The 23,215-nt window shown below is 42.7% G+C and overlaps 2 protein-coding genes and 1 pseudogene across 3 annotated transcripts; all 3 read left to right on the forward strand.

Moving 5' to 3' along the window:
- Positions 1 to 4,838: 4,838 nt before the first annotated feature.
- On the forward strand, positions 4,839 to 6,486 carry LOC310819835 (homeobox protein Hox-D11a-like; annotated as a pseudogene). Its single transcript has 2 exons — positions 4,839 to 5,626; positions 6,257 to 6,486. The product of its transcript is annotated as a homeobox protein Hox-D11a-like (transcript).
- Positions 6,487 to 12,002: 5,516 nt separating this feature from the next.
- On the forward strand, positions 12,003 to 13,877 carry LOC310819690 (homeobox protein Hox-D10a-like; the record flags this gene model as incomplete). The annotated part of the gene is made up of 2 exons (XM_083691024.1): positions 12,003 to 12,765; positions 13,606 to 13,877. 2 exons carry the CDS (start codon positions 12,003 to 12,005, stop codon positions 13,875 to 13,877), a joined length of 1,035 nt encoding a protein of 344 aa, XP_083547150.1.
- Positions 13,878 to 15,998: 2,121 nt separating this feature from the next.
- On the forward strand, positions 15,999 to 17,504 carry LOC310819482 (homeobox protein Hox-D9a-like; the record flags this gene model as incomplete). The annotated part of the gene is made up of 2 exons (XM_083690784.1): positions 15,999 to 16,530; positions 17,257 to 17,504. 2 exons carry the CDS (start codon positions 15,999 to 16,001, stop codon positions 17,502 to 17,504), a joined length of 780 nt encoding a protein of 259 aa, XP_083546910.1.
- Positions 17,505 to 23,215: the final 5,711 nt, after the last annotated feature.

Here is a 23,215-nt window from a genome sequence, read left to right on the forward strand (position 1 = left end):
ACATTGTGGAGGATAGGACGTTCACTACAGTGTGGAGGATAGGACGTTCACTACAGTGTGGAGGATAGGACGTTCACTACAGTGTGGAGGATAGGACGTTCACTACAGTGTGGAGGATAGGACGTCCACTACAGTGTGGAGGATAGGACGTTCACTACAGTGTGGAGGATAGGACGTTCACTACAGTGTGGATGTTATATTCTAGGATAGAACATGAGCAAAATATGAGATGTGCAAAATGTAAAGCGGGGAGGGTCTGTGACGCAGTAGTCTACTGGTCAAAGGGGAGGTCTATTACGCTGAAACCCTGGGCCCTCTGCAGACGACATTATTAAATAATAATAAAAATAATAATAATAATAATAATAATAATAATAATAATATAAGTCTGCAGTGGAGGCTATTCGTCAGTAGCCTAACCGAGAGGCGACGTTGTCGTGTCGCCTCTGGCTTTCTGTTTACACCGGACAGCCGTATCATCACGTGACTACAACGACATGCACAATTTGGCTTCGTTTTATTGGTGTTGAGTCTGAGGGGTTTGTCGGTCCGCCATGAAGCCGCACACATGTTGACGCGCTTTTGATCTTCCTGTACATATAGATGACATTCCAAATGTAAGCGATGCTGTCTGCTCATTAGTGGGTTCAAATCTGGGCCTGTTTGGATGTCCTGCGCATGTGCTGTGGCCGTGGACATCGTCACACATGTCAGTCTATTGGCTGTTTTAGCCAACAACGTTACAACTGGTTCCACGTGAAAACAACTTGGTTACAGTTTGATGAATCCACCATCATGTGGAACATGTCTGCTGGCTTGGATGTGTTCTGCTGGTACAGGGCCCGTCCGATGAGAATGCTGCATGCTCTATTCCACGCGAATCAGCACAATGGTTAATATGACGTTTTAAATCTTAGGCCCAGAGATATGCCTGTAGCATCAGAGACTAGGACCGTGACCTCCACCGTGGACGGTCCCCGTGAACATCAGACAGACGGGCTCTGCATCGCCGCCTCTCGACGTCCCTTTGAGGCCTATACGGCAATATACTACCCGACCGGAACCCTACTGTCAGTGGTTGAATACATATATACATTATCCAACATATCTTTTAATTCAGAAATGAGCCTACAAAATGGTGACTGCATGTTTACAAAATTGTACACGAATTAGCCTAACTATTTTTTTTTCATTCCGTAGGTCTAAATGAAAATTTATTTTCGTGTAAGGTGTAGGCTATTTAATCTTTAGGTCTAAGTTGACACTAAATGACGCGAATTACTAATTACTGAACGTTGTATAACAATGTTACATAATAATTCTGTATTTGGCCTATCGAGCGGTTTTTGTAAACATTGATTAGGACCGTTATATTCTAAGCTATTGCGTAAACTAATGAAAATAACAAAGTAACTACAAACATGATATGTAGCTAACATGTTACTCATTAACTTACAAATTGGAGTCATTCTGATGGTATCGAATCTTTGCACAAATTTCGCTTTTTTGCCACTTCCATGAAAATTAAAATATTGTTGACCAATAAACTTATTACACTTCTAACGTGAATGAATTAAGTTTCACGTTATTTAAATGTTTGATGTTTATTTTGTTTTAGGACAGACGCGCCCAAGTTTGTTGACATGACAACACGGGTCATCTAAAAACGAGACGAAAACGAACTTTTCTAAAAAACCTCGAAAAACTTCAAACCTCGAAGAATCATGGACGTCGAGAGCATTGTTGCCTCAGTTGATAAGCGGGATGTCGGCCTTCAGTTGGTAAAGGCGTTAGGCCGAATAACACACACACATTCAGCTTGCTTTAGATTGTTACACATGTACGGTTATGAGATGTATGTTTTAGCTTTTGTCGACAGAGACAGTGTGGAGGATTTTCACGTAAAAATATTCAAGATGAATTCGCCCTTTTCCCTCTGAAGAGTTCTAGTCTGTGGATCATTTGGAAGTTTGACACATTAATCAATATCTTGATATCTCTTTTGACAATGTGCTGTCTCACTGTTTAGTTTGATCGTTGGATTTCTCACCGGACTCTTAACCAGTGTGTTTTAACAAGTGTATTTTATTTGAGTCTTTGAGGATTTGCACAAGCAATTCACAAGTCTCATGTTGGCATTAATAGACCGAATTCTTCGTTTTTACGCACGGGATTTCCAGGAGATGTATAAAACAACACTGATTGACTGAACAATTAAAAGCTAATGTTATACGCTAATGATTTTGTTAATTCCAAAGTTAGCCCTTGCCTTGTATTTGTTAATATGGACACTGGTGACAATACGGTCATCGTTTTACTTGTTAAATCCAGATGTAACGGACCGTGTAGATGACAGTCAGCAGCGGGATTCTCCCTCAGCCGAGCCGTGGGACCCGAGTACGCCTGCATATCTAGGGCCACCATAACAACGTTAAGGTCAGGTTAGTCAGAATTCATCTAGACATATACATATAATTATATATTAATGTATATAAATACACTATTTTATTCAAAGCCATTCTTGTAAAAGCCGAGGGGAAGTGTATTACATATAAGTATGTGGCAACTCGTAGCTGCGCTGTTGTCCTCCAGCAGTCTGCAGTCTGGGGTGGCAGCCCCTCCAAGCCCCTCCAAGCCCCTCCAAGCCCCTCAGCAGCCCGATAACGCACCATAACAGGCCGGGACGCGGCCGTGCTAACCGGGAATGTACACATCTCTGACGGGAATAAACCCGGGAGGTTAACTCACTTTAAACTGCGGTTACAATTCTAGAGACGTGTTTTTTTTGTGCCTAGTTATAGTCCCGAGGCTTTACTTGACGAAAATTCTGACCTACTTTGTACTGAATATTTTGGGTGACCTGTGTTGAAATCAAAAGAGAACAGGCCTACATCGTAATTCAGTGTCTGTTATTGGATTATCTGTTTAATGCATTAGAGCACTTTAATGTTGTTTTTATGTTGTACTGTGTGTGTGTGTGTGTGTGTGTGTGTGTGTGTGTGTGTGTGTGTGTGTGTGTGCGTGTGTAGATTAAGGCTTGACATACATAATCTATTTGATAGAAAATGGTACATTACTTAGAATATCATCATTAAGCAGCAACATGTTGAAATGTGCTAGGTATCTCTGCTCTCACATCCCGCCTTGTCCCCTGCTGCCTGCTGTCGCTCTCTACTTTACACACAGACACACACACACACACACACACACACACACACAGACACACACACACACACACACACACACACACACACACACACACACACACACACACACACACACACAGACATGCCACTATTGTTTCCTGATCATCAAACCGTGTTCCGTTGTGACTCCTCCAACCCCAGGGAGAGTGAGTGCTCCTCCAGCCAGTGGGGTGATGACTGGGCCATCCGCCTCCAGCCGGACGTCCCTTTGTCTATCCTGTAATAAAGTCATGTGTCTGTGGGTGATTGGGGATAGCTGGACACCCGGTCCCAGACCACAGCAGAGACGTTCAAAGCCAGGAGAGTTGTTTTGGACTTGGCAGTGTGGTGGAGGCGGGTTACCGTTGAACGGGACATGTGATCACACGACACCGGGGATTTGGACAGAATTGTTACATTTGTTCGATTTGGAGAGAAGAAAAATGCGTCCGATAAGGTAAAGATGGATGTTATTGTGAATGTGTTGCGTAACTTTTTCGGTGGGGAGGTTTTGTAAAGTGGAAGAGGAGTTGGAATTGTTTCATTTCATTCTGTTTATGCAGAGCTGATTCACATACATACCTCCTTTCTGCCCTCCTTCCTTCCACTTTCTTTCTATTTCTAACTGTATAGTTCTTCCTTTCAATTATTGTCTTTCCATCAATCTATCTATTTTCGTCCCTTCTTTTTCGCTCATGATTAAAACATTTGAGCGGGACGTCGTTAAGTCAAGTCTGGCTGAATTATACATTATAAATGTTAATATCTATAACAGACTATATCTCTTTACCTCGACGCGTTTTAATATTGGGAATTTCACTTCTATTGATCACATTGTCTGGTATAGATATCTGATATTATGTCATAAGGTGAACTAAAGTTTACTTTGGAACTAAAGACATTATGTTTGTATATGGGCGCTTGGCTTCGTTCATGTTTTTCTATGGTGGTTTTGACCGGAGCCAGAGGCTTACTGTAAGGATGTGCCGTCCACTGGTAGGCGGCTGGATAAAGCCCAGTCCCCAGTACGACCAGGATACTTGAATGCAATGACGCAGGATGGGATGCATCTTATTTTCAATAGTTATTAACATTCTAGATTAATTTAGCCTTTATATTGACCTATAACTTGTATTCATTTAACTATAAATGAATGAAAAATTAACTTGAAATCAGATTTTTCGGATCTAATCGTTGTTAATAGGTTAGAGATAACATCTCCCGTTTTCTACATTATTGTACAGTTATAGTGTACAGGTCGGGAGTGACTGCTCGGCTTCCATCATATATACGAGTGATCTTCAGAGTGTAGTCTGTCTGTACAGCTGCTAGGACACATAGGAATTGATAGTCGGTAAGCGTCCAGAAATAGATGTGCAATCTTAGCAAAAAGATCTGTTTTTATCCGATCTTAATCTGATCACAGCAGAGACTCAATACAAGGCTGTTTGTTGGTTAGAATTCGCCAGGACTGGGCGAGATAAGCATCTGATTATCGTGGACGTTTCAGGGATAGTTTACGAATGCCTAATTCGTGCAAGGAAAATGTTGAGACTTATATTGGAGGTCTCGACAGCAGCCAACCAATGAACTGACTCGCTGCTCTCCTATCTCGAGCCGATTTCTCCAGATAGATCTTAATGACCGATATTGATGTATGGTCATTTCTATAGCGGGATCACATGACACAATTACCTCAAAGAATCGATCAAGATGAATCGCACGTCAGCTTATGTTTCCAATTTTCTCTCCTCGCGGATCGCGTCCTCACGCCTATAGTGGAATAGAGACGAAGTTTAGCACACTTAGGGCTGCCTATTCACACGCGCTAATAGGAGACATGACGGAGTACGAGGAGCGCGGGAGCGGCGCGTCAAACATGTACATGCCCGGTTGTACGTACTACGTGTCGGCGCCTGACTTTTCGTCCGTTTCGCCGTTTCTACCCCAGAACACTTCCTGTCAGGTCAGTTTTCCATATTCTTCCAATATCGCTCCGGTCCAACCGCGCGAGGTGGCGTTCAGGGAGTACGGACTGGAGCACCCGAGCAAATGGCACTACCGGGGGAACTACGGTTCCTACTACTCAGCAGACGAGATCATGCACAGGGACCGTCTACCGGCGTCAGGACGAACGGAAATGATTTTCAAAAACGACTCGGTGTACCCCCATCACGGGGGGACCAGCGTCGGGTCCGGTAGTTTCTTCACCGGCATGGGAAGGAACGGGGTTCTCCCGCACGGATTCGACCAGTTCTTTGAGGCTTCGAGCGCCGAAAAAACGTCCAACCACTCCAAAGAAAATACCGATTCCGGAGATGAGTCCAGCAATAAACTGTCGTCTACAGACACTTCCGCGCAGGAGAAACGAGACGAAGCGGAGAATAAAGACGACGACTCGCCTTCGTCGAGCTGCCCGGAGGAGAGGTCCAGCGGCCCGGGTAGGTACAGGCATGAACAGGGGTTAAGGTACAAGTGCATTACTAGTGACTCTCTTTTTATGTGGCGCTTTATATGCATGCAAACGTTTTTATATACCCTTTAAGAAGTGCTATGGTGCTGTTAAAATATTTACGATAGGGAAAACTGTTTTGTTGGACGTTAGGGACAGTTTACTGGACGTGCTACCTGTTCATTGGGTTTTACCAGTTGAAAAGAATTCGATCATTTTATCCAATTAAATATAAATAGACATAGCCTACAGTGAGTAAAACGAGAAACTCCAAATGTATATTGCACAATACACGTGCAAGCTTAGGCCTATTTCTTTACTCTAAGTTAGGGTTAGGCTCTGTGGTGTGGACATCTAGTTTAGATCCATTTCTTATTTGTGTATAACTAGCAAGCTTTAGGAATTAACATTTCATTAACATTTTATAGCCTAAACATTTAAAGAGAAAGAGAGAGAGAGTGTGTGTGCGTGTGTGTGTGTGTGTGTGTGTGAGAGAGAGAGTGAATGGCAGAAAGCATGAGAAGGTAGACAGTTGTGATGTCTTAGTGTTGTGTTTCGGTACCGTGATGGTTCCTCATGGATAATACTGGACTACTGGATTGTTTGTGTTTCTCCTCAGACTCCAAGTCCAGGAAAAAGAGATGCCCCTACACCAAATACCAAATCCGAGAACTTGAACGAGAATTCTTTTTCAACGTGTACATCAACAAAGAGAAAAGATTACAACTGTCGAGAATGCTGAACCTCTCCGACAGACAGGTCAAAATCTGGTTCCAGAACCGGAGAATGAAGGAGAAGAAGCTAAACCGAGACCGGCTCCAGTACTTCACCGGGAATCCGTTATTTTGACTCTGATTCTAGACGGATTGTCAGATCAGATGGTGGTTGAACAGTGTCGGTGGAGGGACGTTTACACATTTACTGTCAAACAACTAACAGCGACACGCAACCAAAATAATACCTTCGAAAAGGACTTTGCAATAATTGGCTGCGAATTACGGGAAACTATGCAACACTTGTGGTATGACATGCTTCTGTGTATTTATACCTCAAGAACAAAGGATGAACCTCGTATTTAATGTCAGTAGTTAGTTAGTTGTTAGTAGTTCATTTGTAAGGCCTGATATCTTGACAATCTACTTTATGTTAAACTCTTAGTGTATATGGCTTAAATGTTGTTAAATGTACCACGTTATTTATTTCGTTGTTTTTGTTTTTGATTGACTTATACTTAATCGCAATAATTCAAAGAAAAGCATAATTTGGTTACAGTATTAATATGTAATTTCACTTACGGACTATCTATTAATTGTTTTCGTGGTGGCATGTGTATATGGGACGATTTAATAAAATCAAAACGTTTCAATGTTGAAATGGACGAGTGATCCACAAAATGGTTTAATTGTCTGTGTGTGTCTGTGTCTTCTGTTGTGTATGAGGCTACTGCTGTGTTGTGCGTGCGAGAGAATAGAAGAAATAAGCATTTGCTAAAAGAGAACGTCTGATTGTAACCAAATGTCTATCATTTCTATTCATGTTTTTATTTTTATTTTTTATTTTTTAAGTGTTTCAGACGTTATTTCAGTTAACGATATACGGGCCTAGCATGAGTGTTTTGTCCCACAGTTCTCCATTTCGTCGCGTATCCAGATGTCCTTTAGGATGTAGCCGGTCCTTAAAAAGGTCTAAATGAGCCTTTGTATTTCCTGTATATTCGACTCTGAGTCCAAGGCTGTTTACTAAACCTTGAACCGTCTAGACAATCCACTAAATGCGGCTGTAAATGTCTAAATTGGGGCTATTCGGACCGGCTGGTTTTTCCAAATGAGCCTTTGCGCGCAAAGGAAACGAAAAGGGGATGAAAAACGTCCATTATTGCTGTTTTGGCATAGAATATTTAACCAGTGGGCCTCCTCAACATATACTTTGTTTAAATTCAAACTTCCCAGCGTTACCAGCTCCTGCGCCCAGATTCCTCTGCTGTGGTCTCTGACAGAAGCACGTACAGCGCTATGTTGTTGCTACACGTCAGTAGTTTACAGTCTTTCTAAAACAACATTATAGAACTATAGTATATTTTTCAGAAATTGTCATTGAACTTCCATAATGTCAAGGTTGTCACCTTTCACCTCAGAGGTAAAAGTACAGCTCTGTGTCCGTTTAAACTAAACGACGCCCTCAACATATCTGCACTGCAGCAAAGACATTCCAACATGGCGACGCCCCCCCCCCCTCCAGCATACCTCCACGTGCAGCCTGTATGTCTGGATAGATTTATCATCACGTCACACAATCGTATTTGTATATTTCATTTTCAGAGGTGATATGGCGAAAACCTTAACGGGTAATGTTCTCGTGTTTGTCCACATCCACGCAGGGCAAATGGTTGGCTGGACAGAACTATCAATCTGGACACGAGGCCGCGACCAAATGGCCTTGTGAATATTACTCACGGGACATTCCCAAAAAGCCTCAGAATTAATCAATATATTTACATGAATCAATGTAATTAACCAATATATTTTTCTTTATGATTAATTTGACCAAAAATTACCTTATATTCTTTCTAAATAAGATGAGTGGTAGAAGATATAGATGGTTTCCGGACTTCGGGGGATTGAACAAGTGAACGTGGAAGGAACACATTTGGTTTATTAAACAAAAACAGAATAGTGTGTGTGTGTGTGTGTGTGTGTGTGTGTGTGTGTGTGTGTGTGTGTGTGTGTGTGTGTGTGTGTGTGTGTGTGTGTGTGTGTTAGCGGATTGTGTAGTGTGTAGACGAAAGGAGAGGCGGCTTTACCAAGGCTACTGGACCAGTAATTAAATGGTAATAGTCCGAACGGTTTAGGCCTAAAACACTGGTCCTAGTTTCAAGGCCAACAGCTCTAGAATGATCCTAGAACTCAGTTCGCTGAGGATATGGACTAGATCATAATAAGTCTTCCATTTTCCTCTCCAGACAAAGGATGATGTCGTGCTTATAAGGTCTGTTCTTGCAGCCTGATGTTGCATTGTAACCACAAGGTGGCGCTACTCACACAGTTTATCAGCACAATGCATCGCAGGCCTTAGTTCAATCTAACCCGCATTGCCGTGTTTACCCAGGAATAGGCGGCTGTGTAAATAGCAGGTATCTCTGTTTAATAAGGACGAGTATTCTAGTTAAACAGCCCCAGGGTGTGGAAGGGCAGCAGGCTGTAGCCATCCAAGGACGGGCTTTACCGGAGAGAGTGGTCGGCCCCTGAAGTACCGTAGATTTCTTCCATGTGTCTTCACATTTTTGGTTCAATTTCCTTGCTTGTCACGACAACGATATCCAGCATAATTGACATTAGCTATAACTTAATAATATCGACAGAAAGTCTTCAGCTTTCTTGCATGCCCCATCAGGCACAGTTGGTTTGATGAATACTATATTTAGCTTTTATGGAATGTTGTGATACAAAAAATGTGTATCGAAATAAATCGACGTGTTCTATCTGGTGTAGTTTAGAAGGTGATCCCGGGCAGATCTGTGCTGCTGATCTGTCAGGAAATATGGAGTCTCGTAATAACATTGTTCGACCGCTTAATATAGTCGTGTGTGTTTGAAGTGTAATTTAGTTTAAGTCTAAGGCTCAAAAACTGTTATATTGTATATATGTATATACATATACTATGCACTGGAGTTGTATTTTACAATAGTGTAGGTTGGAAGCAAATGCATTACAAACATTTAAAAACAGCTTCAAAATACATTAAAAATGCATCCTAATAAATCCGGAATAGCTTCAGGACCTCAAGACAAGAGACGCTCTCCTCCTTCAGACCAGGACTAAAACCTCTTCAGATGGGACTAAAACCTCTTCAGACGGGACTTCCTGTCTTCTCTGTGTTTTTGTTTTTCTGTTTAAATATTTAAATCCACTCAGCTTTGTACACATGAAAAGCCCTTTACAAATAACATGTATTAGGCCTATAATAATAATAATAATAATAATAATAATAATAATAATAACTAACCCTAACCCAAAATAAAAAAGCATCCGAATACATAATAATACCTAACACATAATAATAATAATAATAATAATAATATTTATTATTATTATTATTATTATTATTGCTGTTATTATTATTATTATTATTATTATTATTATTATTATTATTATTATTATTATTATTATTATTATTATTATTATTATTATCCGAATAGACAATAATGACACGAGATATCTGCTTGATAAATGCACCGGTTGGATATTAGCTTATTATTTGAACTTGAGATGGGTGTATTCCTCATTTCCGTTGGTATGGACATGTTTAAGGTCTGTTAAACCGTAGCAGCGTTCCTGGCAGCTTCTCTCTGAATCACCCTGTAGCCATGGAAACACTGGTGAATAGTCCTGTACTTCAGGACTGATGTGACAGCGACATGTGTCTGTGTCATTATGAAGCTCTTTGTTTCTGCATGGTTCCGGCTTGGACAGACAGTACACATAGGCGACCCGTGAGCGTCACGCAGACCCGTTTAGTTGTTTATTTTGTTGTGAAGACGTTTCTTGTTTAATACTTTTTATCACGGAGGATCAGTTAACGGACGTGTCCAGATAGGTATTTCATGTGTTGTTGGGGGTGTAGTAGAGTTGTTCATGATCGGTTAGGCGTCGTGTTGTAAAATGTATCGTCTTGGCGCCGAGACATATTTTAGCTCCAAACCTCGTCGTGTAAAGATACTTGGGACTAATGTTACAACCCCGTGGACGCCGTGCGTAAAGCTTCTTAATTTACAACACGAAAAACAAGGCTGGTATTTTTGTCTCGTTAATTGGAAGCTGGGTTAATTCAATATTTTCATTCTTATCAGACCTACGTCACAAAAGTCACAACGGAGAACCACGGGAGTCAGAAGCTGGAGGCCTGAGATGGCAGAGCCGACAGAGGCCGAGGCCTCCCGAGTCACCACGCCGTGGACAGCCAGGGGAACACGGGGAGATGGAGCTGGCTGCGGCCCCGTGTTCCTGCCATCAGCTGCTGTAAGTCATCTAGTATTTTAGTCTAGTCTTCGTGCACGTTGCTAAAATAAACTTGACACTACAGACTGTTACCAAACACGAAATAAAATGGCCCATGTTCTGTCCTCCAGGCTGCCAGTGTAAGTGTGTGTGTGTGTGTGTGTGTGTGTGTGTGTACACCAACATTTCCCGCTCCTAAAACCTTCTAACCTGCATTTTTAGTGGAGTTATAAATGTTCACATAGCCTCCCTCTCATAGACAATTCTAAACGGTTACCTTCAGTTAACCGTTACTTGGGAATTTCAAAATGAATAGTAGACAGTAATAGTAGACATCTCATTAGCTTGTATCTAATTAATGTAGATATTTGTCATCTCTTTATTGGCATCTCTATGCAGGCGTGCCTGTGCGTTAAAGTCACAATAATCTGATTCATTCATTGGATTCATTCATTAGCCACCATTTACTAACTGGGCCGCTAATCAGAACACCAAACAGCGACGAGGGAACGATGTAGAGAAACAACCTGAGAGCTTTTCTGAAGCTGTTTACGGCCTCCTGGTTCTGTTTATTCATATGAGCCCACACAGGCCCGTCGGGGCAGTTTGGACCGATGATGGACTTTGGTGATAAATATAGAATTCTCCAACCGCAGATCAACATTGCTGCATTCAGCTACGACTGTGTTTCCACTTCAAATGCAGAAAGCTTTGGCTAACCGCGAATGCGCTAAAATAACCTGGACTGTTGCTGTCTGTCGGCGGCAGCCTGAAGCTGTGCAAGTGTGACACAAAACATTGCATTCATATTGAATGGACATGTTCACGAAATGATGGTATGAAATCTGATATTTAATTTTTCTTAATGTCTCATGCCACGGCGTTTCATCTTGAACTTGAATCAAAGTTAACAGCGACATAAATGTGACATTTACAAGCCCAAGTTAATCGACGCGTCACTTTTATAAAGTGCCTGAAGCCGAGTAGACCTCACATTACACTACATCCTCATTACTGGGGGTGCTGTGGTGGGTGATGCTGGTGGGGGTGCCGGGGGGGGGGGGGCGCGGTGGTGGTGGTGGTGTGTGTGTGTGTGTGTGTGTGTATGTGTGTGTGTGTGTGGGGGGGGGGTGTTCAATGCTGCTTCTGCTTTATCAATCTCAAGTCCTCTACCGGGCGTTGCTGTTCGCCGCATCTGAGATCCCCATCAGCCACATGGTCACGTGACGCCGCGTCTCAAGGCCACTTCCAGTCCTCATTGGTGGTTGTCACGTGGCCGCGGCGCTAGGCAGGGGGCTGTTGTGCTGTAGACATGTCCGCGTATACAAAGGACATCTCTCTCTCCCTCTCTCTCCTTGAATCCATTCCAAAATGTCTTTCACCGACAGCTCGCCCGTTGCAAACACGTTTCTAGTAGATTCGTTGATCGGCGCGTGCAGAACGGACAGTTTTTACTCCAACAACAACATCAGCAGCAGCGTTATGTACCTGCCGTCCAGAGACATGGGGACCTACGGAATGCAAACCTGTGGACTTCTGCCTTCTCTGGGCAAACGAGGGGACGGGAACCACCATCACATGGCCATGGAGGTCCACTCGTATGTGCCTCAGTATGAGACCTGGACAGAACCGAACCGAGCCTGCAGGATAGAGCAGCCACCAACCCAGATGAACACACCATGCCCGTTCTCACACAGCATCAAGGAGGAGAGGAACTGCTGCATGTACTCCGACAGGACCGGTAAAGTCGCCTCGCCCGAGCTCCCCCGGTCCTACTCCAGCCTGGTCCAGTCCGAGGCGTGTTCCGTCGACGGTCCAGAAATCCCGGTTCCGGGGTACTTTAGGCTGAGTCAGACCTACGCCTCCGGGAAGCACCAGGACTACAGGGACCAGGCGGGTCCAGAGTCCATCCTCCAACTGAACGGAGGTCCCGGGTCTCACGCCCCGCAGCGGTCCGTTCTCGTCGAGGCGGAAAAGACAACAACCGAACCTCCAACCGTCCGAGAACCGAGCAGGACTCCGACTCCCGCGGAGAGCCCGAACCCAAAGTCGAGTTCGCAGGAGGAGCGGAACTACTCGTCAGAAGCGTCCGCGTCCGCCTCCAGCCCCGAACCACCTCTGAAGGAAGCGAGAGGTTGGTCTGATGAAAGGACGAGTCCCCGCCATCATAAACCCCGAAATAAAACACAAACAACCCCGGAGTCGTAACGTTTAATGGGAGTCTTCCTCCAGTCGCAGTAAAACGCTTTTACAGGAACACAGACCGCGGTGTGAAGTTACTGTCCGCGTAAATGCTGCTCTCTTCCTTGTTTTTAACTTCAGGCTATACTTATCATTTTCATCTAAATTATTATTTTCTACGATCTAACAGGCATTTTGTACTTTTTGGCCAGTAAATATTGAAAATAATACGCCTATTCAGTTTGTGCTTTTAAAGTAGGCATGTAAGCTAAATAAGACGTATTTGTATTCCTTATTAATTAATAAGGAATAATTACAATATTAATGCTATATAAGCCTTGTAGTACTGCTCGACTAAATCATGTTAATACACAAATAATGGAATTTTCCTCACAGGCCTGTATGGTTTGTTAACGTACAACTATACAATATGTTAATATGATTATTATACAAAACTGCAGACAGGAAAATACCACTGAGTAACAGATTAAAAATCTATGCTGTTATAGCAGGCTATTTATTATTAGTAGCAGTATTATTATTATTACTACTACTACTAGCCTACTATTATCATTATATTCTTTATTTTTTTACTTACTATCTATTTTACAAAAAATAGCTCTGTTATAAGCTAACATTTATTACTATTATTGTTATTATTATTGATTATAATAATAATAGCATTATTATAATGATTATTATTATTGTCCTCCTATTGTTATTATGACTAGTTATGTCATTTATAGTTTTAAAACCAGTATCTCTGTGATAACTTGTTTCTTTATGTGTTCAGAGTGTAAGACGGAGCCCGCGATCAGCTGGCTGACGGCGCGCAGCGGCCGGAAGAAGCGCTGTCCGTACACCAAGTACCAGACCCTGGAGCTGGAGAAGGAGTTCCTGTTCAACATGTATCTGACCCGGGAGCGCCGCCTGGAGATCAGCCGCAGCGTGGACCTCTCCGACCGGCAGGTCAAGATCTGGTTCCAGAACCGGAGGATGAAACTCAAGAAGATGAGCCGAGAAAACCGGATCCGCGAGCTCACCTCGAACCTCACTTTCTCGTGAGCTCTCGGAAGAGCCGACAGCACCTCGCCGTTTCCCCTCCTCCTTCTCCTCCTCTTCCTCCTCTTCCTCTTCTCCTCCTCCTCCATATGACTGGGATAAGCTGGAGTTATGGACACATCTCTGCCATTCATTTCCTGCTGCTAAACTGTGACATATTTCCACTTCTTCTTCGTGTTGTCTGTGATGTTGTACATAGTCGACGGTTATCATGTATTTAACGTGACGCGTTTATTTCATGACAATATCTTACCACAGGGTATGGACTGGCTCGTATGTGGCAGACTTTAGTACTGACATGTACTATTCACGTTGGTCTGAACTTAAAGACCCAAAAGCCTCTTTCCTGTATGCGTCTGAGACCGTGGCGTCTCCGTTGGAAGCACATTGTTAATAATAAGACGTTAGTAGGCCTCTTCAACAGGACTAGTCTGTTTCTATCATGGTGTATTCTTGTTTACAGCGGCTGTGTTGTAAATGTGGTATTTATTGTTCACCGAATTACACGAGTTTACCCTCGAGGCATGTTTTGTGGCATGTATTCTATTGAATAAATTATATCTGACCAAATATGTGTTAAGTTATATAAGTTATTATACTTATATAAGTTATAGTCATTCTTCAGTGATAAAAGCAGTGAAAATCGAGGTGTCAGATGTGAACCGTGGAGATGGAAACCGGGTTTGTTGACCGTCCGGTGGCGCGTGGGCCTTCTTTGTTGTGAGAGTAAAATCACGCGCAGGGAAAAAAATAATTGTCTCGAATATGTTTAGATTTTTGAACTAACTTTGAAATGTAAAAATGTAATACATTTGTAATACATGTAATACAAAATGTGTATGTGTGTGTGTGTGTGTGGCACGGCCTACGTGTTAGGTCTACGGACACTGCTAAACATTTCACGAAATTCTAAAAGCAAATCGACAGAATCATTATAAGGTGTGGATGAAAACATTTGACCACAATATTGAGACATTTTTGTTTTGTTTTTAACACTAAAATACACACACACGAAAAACTAAATATAGTTAAAATAATGTATAATTGTTTTTAATTTAATTTAGTAATGAGAGGTGTTTCTTAAAATAAGCTTATATTAATAAAACTTCTGTTGATTTAAATGGAGCCTCTTCCTTCCATGTAAAATTGGATATCGAAATATATGGTTTAGAAAATAAGGGATCACACTACTTCTGAATAGCCTCATAGGCCTAAAGGTCTGTAAAATACCCTAAAAGCCTTAAACTCTTCAGTCATGAAAACCCAAACAGGGACGACTCGCTGTCCGCCGCGCCGGTACACTGGTGTTCCTATAGAACTGCGGCTAGCCGCTGAACTTCCTTTGGTCCAGAAGGCCCTATAGAACAGAACCGTCTAAAACACCAGACCCAAACCAGACACACCAGCTCCCCACTGTTCCGCCGAACAGTCCTGTTTTTATTAAGGGCGGATTAATGCCTAATGAAACACACCTCGTAAAAGTTTTATTGACAGACATAAAAAACATGACGACAGTCCTCTTCATAAATACAATCAGTACACAAAGTTCACTTGATGCCAAATGCATTTACACTTTACCGGAGCCGGTGTCCGGGACATACACACCAGACAAATACAACACCGATTATCTGTCTGTGAGGCGAGAGATGTGCCATTCCTGGTTTTTACTCTGAGGAGTTACAGCCTACCTAAGTCTATAAAAGATTTTACAAGCACAATGTGAAGGACCAGGACCTCTGACGACTCCTTAAGAGGTTCTACACTCATCTGAAACAAAAACATGTATTTCAAAAATAGAGGTTTGGAGTTAAATGTACCCATTCTGTCCAGAGAAATACGCCATCTCTCCACCGCGACACGGGATATGTGTGAACCTTGTAAAACGGCTTAAATATGAATCCTAGATTCTCATTGCGCTGGCCTTCGACGGAGGTCTTGTTTAATAAATCCCGCATTAAACCTTTCGTTATTTACCGGTTGATTTACTCGCTGTATTGGTAAATATGATCACGTGATCCGCGGAACCAATCACCGGAGATGAAGCCAGCAAAAATACTATGCTCGTGGAGAGAGAAGAACCTCCGTAACAAAGTCGCTGTTTTATGACTCCGGTAGGATCAAAACATGTCGACTAGTAGTCCGTTAACGAGTTACTACGTCGACTCCATCATTGGGCACGAGACGGAGGACCTTTACGGTGGAGCGCGCTTCGTCCCGAGCTCGCTCCCGCCGCCCCCCAGGCCGTCCGGTGTCATCGGGGAGAATGTCGACTTCTCCTCCTGCAGCTTCCCCGCGTCCTGGCCGGCCCCCCACCCCCAGCCTCCCGGCAGCGCCACCGCAGTAGCGGGGATATATCACCACTACGTCCCGCAGCCCCACCTCGCAGCCCCGGAGACCAGGTTCCACCGGTCGTGGATAGAGCCGGTCCCCAGCTCCGGTCCCTTCCCGGGCTTCCACCCGGAGAGCAGCCCACATTACGAGACAAAGAGAGAGGAGAGTCCCCGCTACGACCCCCCGGCCCCCGCCGCCTCCTCTGGGTTTGTCCGTGAGGAGGACGAGCCAGAAAACAAGGAAAAGACGAGTAAAGAGACGACCGGCAGTGATGTGTCGAGTCACAGCGAACACGGAGAGGAAACGCTAAAGCAACTTGACCCAAGTAAGTTAACGGAATCACACCCTGGTTTACAGCAGAACCTGGCCGAGCAGGGCGTGTACACCCCGGGCTTTTACTAACCTATAAACCCATGGACCACAGATGGACAAACTACTGCTATTATCTGCTAGATAACTGTGTGGGTTATGGGTTGGCGGAGAAGGCGAGTTATCCCACAGCTGCTGTAAGGAAGGATAGTAGTAGTAGGATAGAAGGTACACGGCCTATGAGACACGTTATTCTTCCATCTTTCTCAGCATCGCGTCCCATAACCTGTGGCCAGTGGTCTGCACGGTGTGATGCTTTACAATGTGTGTGATGTGTCATATACATGCGTCCTTATGTTAACCTATGTTGTGTTGCCTAATATTGGCCTGAAAAATAGTACATTGACACACATATACACACACACACACACACACCACCACCACCGCCGCCACCACCGCCGCCACCACCACCACCACCACCACCACCACCACCATGCTGTTTCTCTTGTGAAGCATTAAGGCCTAAAAAGACTGTTCATAACTGAAATAATTCCTGCGCACATACAGTGATATCAAATCAAAGTTTATTTATCATATACACAGAATACAAACCTAGACGGTGTAATGAAATGCTCAGGGCAAGCTAGCTCCTCAACAAGCTAGCTCCTGAACAGAGCAACAATGAAGTCATAATTAAACGAAGTAACGCAGTGTTATAACGACAATAACCTGTTCCTTACAGCCAACCCGTCAGCCAACTGGATGTATGCTCGGTCCACCAGGAAGAAGCGGTGTCCTTACTCCAAATACCAGACGCTGGAGCTGGAGAAGGAGTTCCTCTTCAACATGTATCTGACCCGGGACAGGAGGTTCGAGGTGGCGAGGACTCTGAACCTGACCGAACGGCAGGTTAAAATCTGGTTCCAGAACCGGAGAATGAAAATGAAGAAGATGAACCGAGAAAGGAATACCAGGGATAAACTGACTTAAACCTGACTTAAACCTGACTTAAACCTGACTTGGGACGGAAGAAGACCTCACCTCCATTTAAAGTGTTAGGACGACATTTTGATAGTTTAACAGATATGATGTGTTGGTTTGTCCGGGCCTGTGTCTGCACTCTTCCACTTGTAACGAAATTAAGTCTTAAACGAAGAGCGCCTACTGCTAATATCTTCCGGATAAATGTTTCCGTAAATATATGTTTTGCCTGGTATCACACTTGGATCACCGTACCCGCATATGCTCAGAGAATGATGAGTAGGATGAGGAAATGTTAGAAAAATAAACGTGATCAAACATTAGATTCACAATGTACAAAGTTTACTTTTAGTTTAATTCCGTACATTTCTGACAGCCCACTTCGCAGCAAATTGCGTATTCTGGAAACACGGGTTCACGGCTCAGCTTTTTAAATCAATTTCAGCAGATCTAGATTTTCTGTTGTACATGTCTAAGAAAGCTAGTAGTGTTGTATGTATATCATGGGTATGTAGAGCTCCTGAAAAGATTTGTAAATTCTCCTGAGTTTTTAGTCCCTGATGCATGTGGACCATATTGTTAGTATTGACCGATATGTAGTAGGCTAACATTTAATGCATATATATATATATTATTTATTGTTATATCTAGACATATAAAATGTAATTGTCCATGCTCTGAGAGCAACAGACGTCATTACATTTAATAATACAGTGGGCCCATTCCTCAAATATATGTTTATGTAATAATTGATATTACTGATATTATTATTTATTATTATTATACGTGTATTGTTATAATTATTATACAATTATTTCAATTTCGACCAATAACGAAGGCAATCATCACGAAGCTTGATTTCACTCCTCTGTGCTGGAGGTTAGAACCATGGCTATTACCATAAATACTGTCTGACGCTATCATCAGCAATACTCTTTTATCCCGCCAGATAATTGTTTTTAGACCAAGATAATAAATAATAAAATGTAATTTAAGTGTGTTCATGTGTGCTAATTCCGTACTTTCAATATAAAATTCATTTTAACGTAATTTTACGGGAAACATCTGAGAGAAGGTGTTTGCAGGGAACTTATTGTCTGAATGTTCCTATAATGAGTTTAGAGCAGGAAGAGCCCTGGTCCAATAAAGCCAGAGATGGCTAGACGTCTGAGTTAAATGACTTTATGGGCGAAGGACGTCATTGTACCCATCTAAAGCGCCTTTACTTGGTGTTGGACTTTGTTGCTGACAAACAAAAATGCAGACACTTTTCCCGAGGGGTGTCTGGAGGATGAGTTGTGTGTCTGGGGGGGGCGAGGGGAAACCAGCCCTCCTGAATGGACAGAAAGTCACGTTTATTCACCAACTGCAATTCCTTTACAGCGGGGTGTGAGCCTGCTGTGCCGGTCTTCTGTTAGCGCCGCCGGCTTTATCAGGTGAAAACGCCTCTGTTGAATAGCCTACAATGGCGTTTGCTGTTTTACAATGTGACGTTCGTTGAAAGCATTAAAACATGGGAAAAATAGAGTAACCTAAACATATCTAAATAAGTGTACATAAATATATGGATATAGGACATTTGATTGAGAAGGGAGAGCACGTCCAGACAAAAAACGAACTGTAAATATTTATTTACACACACTTCCGAAAAGTCAAAACGAATTTCCTTAAGTTATGTTTATTCACACCGCGATTGCTATGCAGGCTACATGGTGGGTCCACGTTGTGTGAACATACATATTCTGTCCACTAGAGTGCGCCCTCGGCCTTCTGGGTTAACTGCTCAGACTATGAATGTTCAATTCAATCAAACTCGTAAGCCTACTACTGAATATTATTATCATGTGATACAACCAGCCGATAAATACCTGGAAGACCTTCATCACAGGTCGGCCTACATGCCAGTCGATGAGGCTTCTTTACATAATGGCGTAGTTTAGTAAGCAACTAAATGTAATACTTTGAATTGAATGTAAAATAATCGTATGTTCTCTGTCGTGTATGTTATGTAGCGGCTGCATGTACAGCTTTAAACACACAAACACACACATTCGTCCTCCAGCAGGAAGCTGTGGCGAGATCGATTGAATATAGCTAAACGGTTGAAAATAGCTAAACGGTCATGTGTTTTAATCCAGAAATAAACACCTTTTCAACTTCATCGTCAACAGGCTAAAGCTTATGGGTTGTAGCCTACACCATATATAATCTTATTGATGCTAGCCTACATTTACATTTACATTTATGACATTTAGCAGACGTCTTTATCCAAAGCGACTTACAACAATACATTTGTTTCAGTAAATGAATCATCTGAACATCAGTCATCATAAGATAAAGTAATCAATGCTCAGACCAGGGGCCATTGGCAGTCACAATGCTACATCTTTCATATTAAACCACAATTAGATTTCTGTGGATTTACAAGTCTCTTGTTGTGACTGAGAAGGCGATGGATTATTTGAGGTGAGATGGTGCAGGTTCTCAGCAGCGTGGGGACAGATCTAGATGAAGACTAAGGTCTTTATTAGGCTTTGTTTTCAGACACAGCCACTAGTCGCTTTCTGTCCTCCAGCCGCTGTGATTCTCGAACCACAGTCAGTCATAAATCCACCGCAGGCTGCTGCTGCCTTAAATCAGGGGGGCGGGGGGTCACCAACTATCTGACGCCGTATATAGACATTGATCGGTAATTTCTTCATCCATTTTTGTTTTAGTAAAATCGAAAATGTCAATCTGACGAATCCGATAAGAGACCGCGCGCCTTCACTGTGCAGCAAGGGGACGCGCTGCTCCAACCCTCGCGACTGTAAAGCTCGTGCTTGTGATATTGGCGCGTAACCAGGAAGCCTACATGAGCGCGCGGCGCGTCCCTGAGCCAGACATCTCAGATCAGAACTCAAGGTCGCCGCGTGCTCAATCTGCTTCCAAGTCACGCGCAGACGAATCGGAGACGACGGAATTCTCCGTTCTCGGTGGCCAGGAGAGGCCCTCCTCCGCGCGCCAGGTCCCGGTCCCACCGTAACCGGCTTTATGACAGAGGAAAGGACATTCTCATGGGAGAGATAATTCCATTTGGAGGGAAAAAACGACGGATAAATAAATGAACATGTTATAAACAGATGCAATAGAATGAAGAATGTCACCGTTCTAAGCAGAAGTGCCTTCATTAAATATGCTGCATTTTATCTTATGATGTTGAGATTGAACATTGAAACCAGATGTTATACTATTACATAATACTATTTGCTGCTACTATATTTACCTTCCCACTCCACTACTGTTGTTGTGTTTCTGCTGCTACTTCTACCTTATGTTATTGAGTTATTCTGACTGCATTGTTGAGGATCTAGATGGTGTTCCTACTGTCTGTCTGGCTCGCCAACACCGCGGGCGGACCGGATGCTGCAGGATTCTTTTATTGTCTTTTTGTTTTGTTGTGTCTGCAGACCGCACAGACCGCATAGACCGCACAGACCGCACAGACCTCACAGACCGCATAGACCGCATAGACCGCACAGACCGCACATAGAGTCCAGATGTTTGGTCCTTCGGTATGTTGGTGTCTTCTGAAACATCATTCTATCCTTTAATCCCGCCTCCTCTCTCATGTACTGTATTATTTTATTTTTTTGCATAAACCATTTTAACGGGACAGTGATTGAGTTGAATTGAATGTCTCTAAGCCAGTGCGTCATAGGCTAACGAGGCCTAATGAGAAGAAGTATTAAACTGGTTCAATATAAAACTGGTTCACTAGAAGTATTAAACTGGTTCAATATAAAACTGGTTCAATAGAAGTATTAAACTGGTTCAATATAAAACTGGTTCAATAGAAGAATTAAACTGGTTCAATATAAAACTGGTTCAATAGAAGAATTAAACTGGTTTAATATAAAACTGGTTCAATAGAAGTATTAAACTGGTTCAATGGAAGTATTAAACTGGTTCAACAGATGTCTTAAACTGGTTCAATAGAAGTATGACACTGGTTTTCCTAACCATGGAGAGGCTTACAGGCCACCATCCAATCAGTCAGATTCATATTCATCTCGAGACGTGATGCCAGCCACTCAGGCGGCCTCTGCGCGCCGCTTTACCGCATTGCACAAGTAGAGAAAGTGATATCCGCCATTATGCGCAAAAAACACGAGAGCTAGGCTGTGGCCGTGGAGCCACAAATTCTTTTCTGGGAGAATTTACGGCCTGGTAATCGACCTTTTTACGAGCCACTACCGACTGCTATTGGATGCCAGTGGTCATGTGTGGCGAGCTAGTTCCTCTCCCGCCTGACCCTCCCCGCACCGCACCGCGTCCCGCCCAGCCTTCCAGCCCCTCCGCGTCTCCTACAGTATCACCGCCTCATGACCGGATGCACACAAGTGCGTTAGCCGCCAGGTCTGCCGAGGACCTGTTTGATGACAGATGCAAAGACTGTCGGTTATCGGACGGTGTAGAATGAAAGACGGTAATACTTGCTTCCCTTTTCTGTTAGGCGACACGTTTGCATGTTGGAGAGCGACTGCGGTGAGGAGAATGGATTATCCTTTAAACAGGACAACAGGTAGGTTGAGTTTTACCTTTAACTTAAACTACATAATTATAAAATAAATATATAATTATAGCTTATTCTATTTATAGGCCTACATTTCGACAAGAAATGTGTCGCTATAAATGAAACACGCAGGCCTTCAAATCAGCCTGCATATCAGCACTGTTTCTGTTATACAATGTGCATGACACTCTGAAATGATAATATTAGACATTTGATTTGGAACATTTATTCACCAATTTCAGATAGGGATATTATTATTATTATTATCATTATTATTATTATTATTATTATTATTATTATTATTATTATTATTATTATTATTATTATTGTATAATTATCATTATTATCTTATAATTATTTGTGTTCATGTAATTGTCTTTACAGTGCTAAACGAAATTATGTGATTTAATGTCAAATTGAGTCCGTTGTAGTTGCTATCTTACTGTCTTTGTCCTAGTTTACACACGTGAACGTTACAATATCACAACATTAACATATTATAGAAAATCTGTTAAATGAAGTAATGTTAATATTATATAAGCTGTAGTATTGTATATATTTTAAATTATTCAAAACATTTACATTATTTTCTTCAACCCTAACTGTCGAAATAGTCCCTTCTGATGATTAACATTCTCCTGTATTATCGGTCGGTTTCGATAGGAACAATAGTTGAACACATATGAAATTGAAAATGAAGAAAATTCCCACCAGACTTTCTAAGCGTTGAGTTTGTATTCTCTATCTGTGTTAAACCAGGTTGGTTCGTTTTGTTGAGAATAGGAGGGTGTAAAACACCAAACAAAGACATTATTTCACTTCCGTTCGCCTGCCAGCTGCTAAAGTATTTACTGCCTACTGCAATGCGGCAGAAAGAGAGAGAGAGAGAGGGGGGGGGAGAGAGGGGGAGAGACAGAGAGAGAGAGAGAGAGGGGGAGAGATGAAGAGAGAGAGAGAGGGGGGGAGAGACAGAGAGAGAGAGAGAGAGAGAGAGAGAGAGAGAGAGAGGGGGAGAGACAGAGAGAGAGAGAGAGAGGGGGAGAGATGAAGAGAGAGAGAGAGGGGGGGAGAGACAGAGAGAGAGAGAGAGAGAGAGAGAGAGAGAGAGGGGGAGAGACAGAGAGAGAGAGGGGGGGGGAGATAGATAGAGATAGAGACTATTTAA

Source organism: Argentina silus, assembly GCF_951799395.1.
Source record: "Argentina silus genome assembly, chromosome: 19".
Classification (NCBI taxonomy): Eukaryota; Metazoa; Chordata; class Actinopteri; order Argentiniformes; family Argentinidae; genus Argentina; species Argentina silus.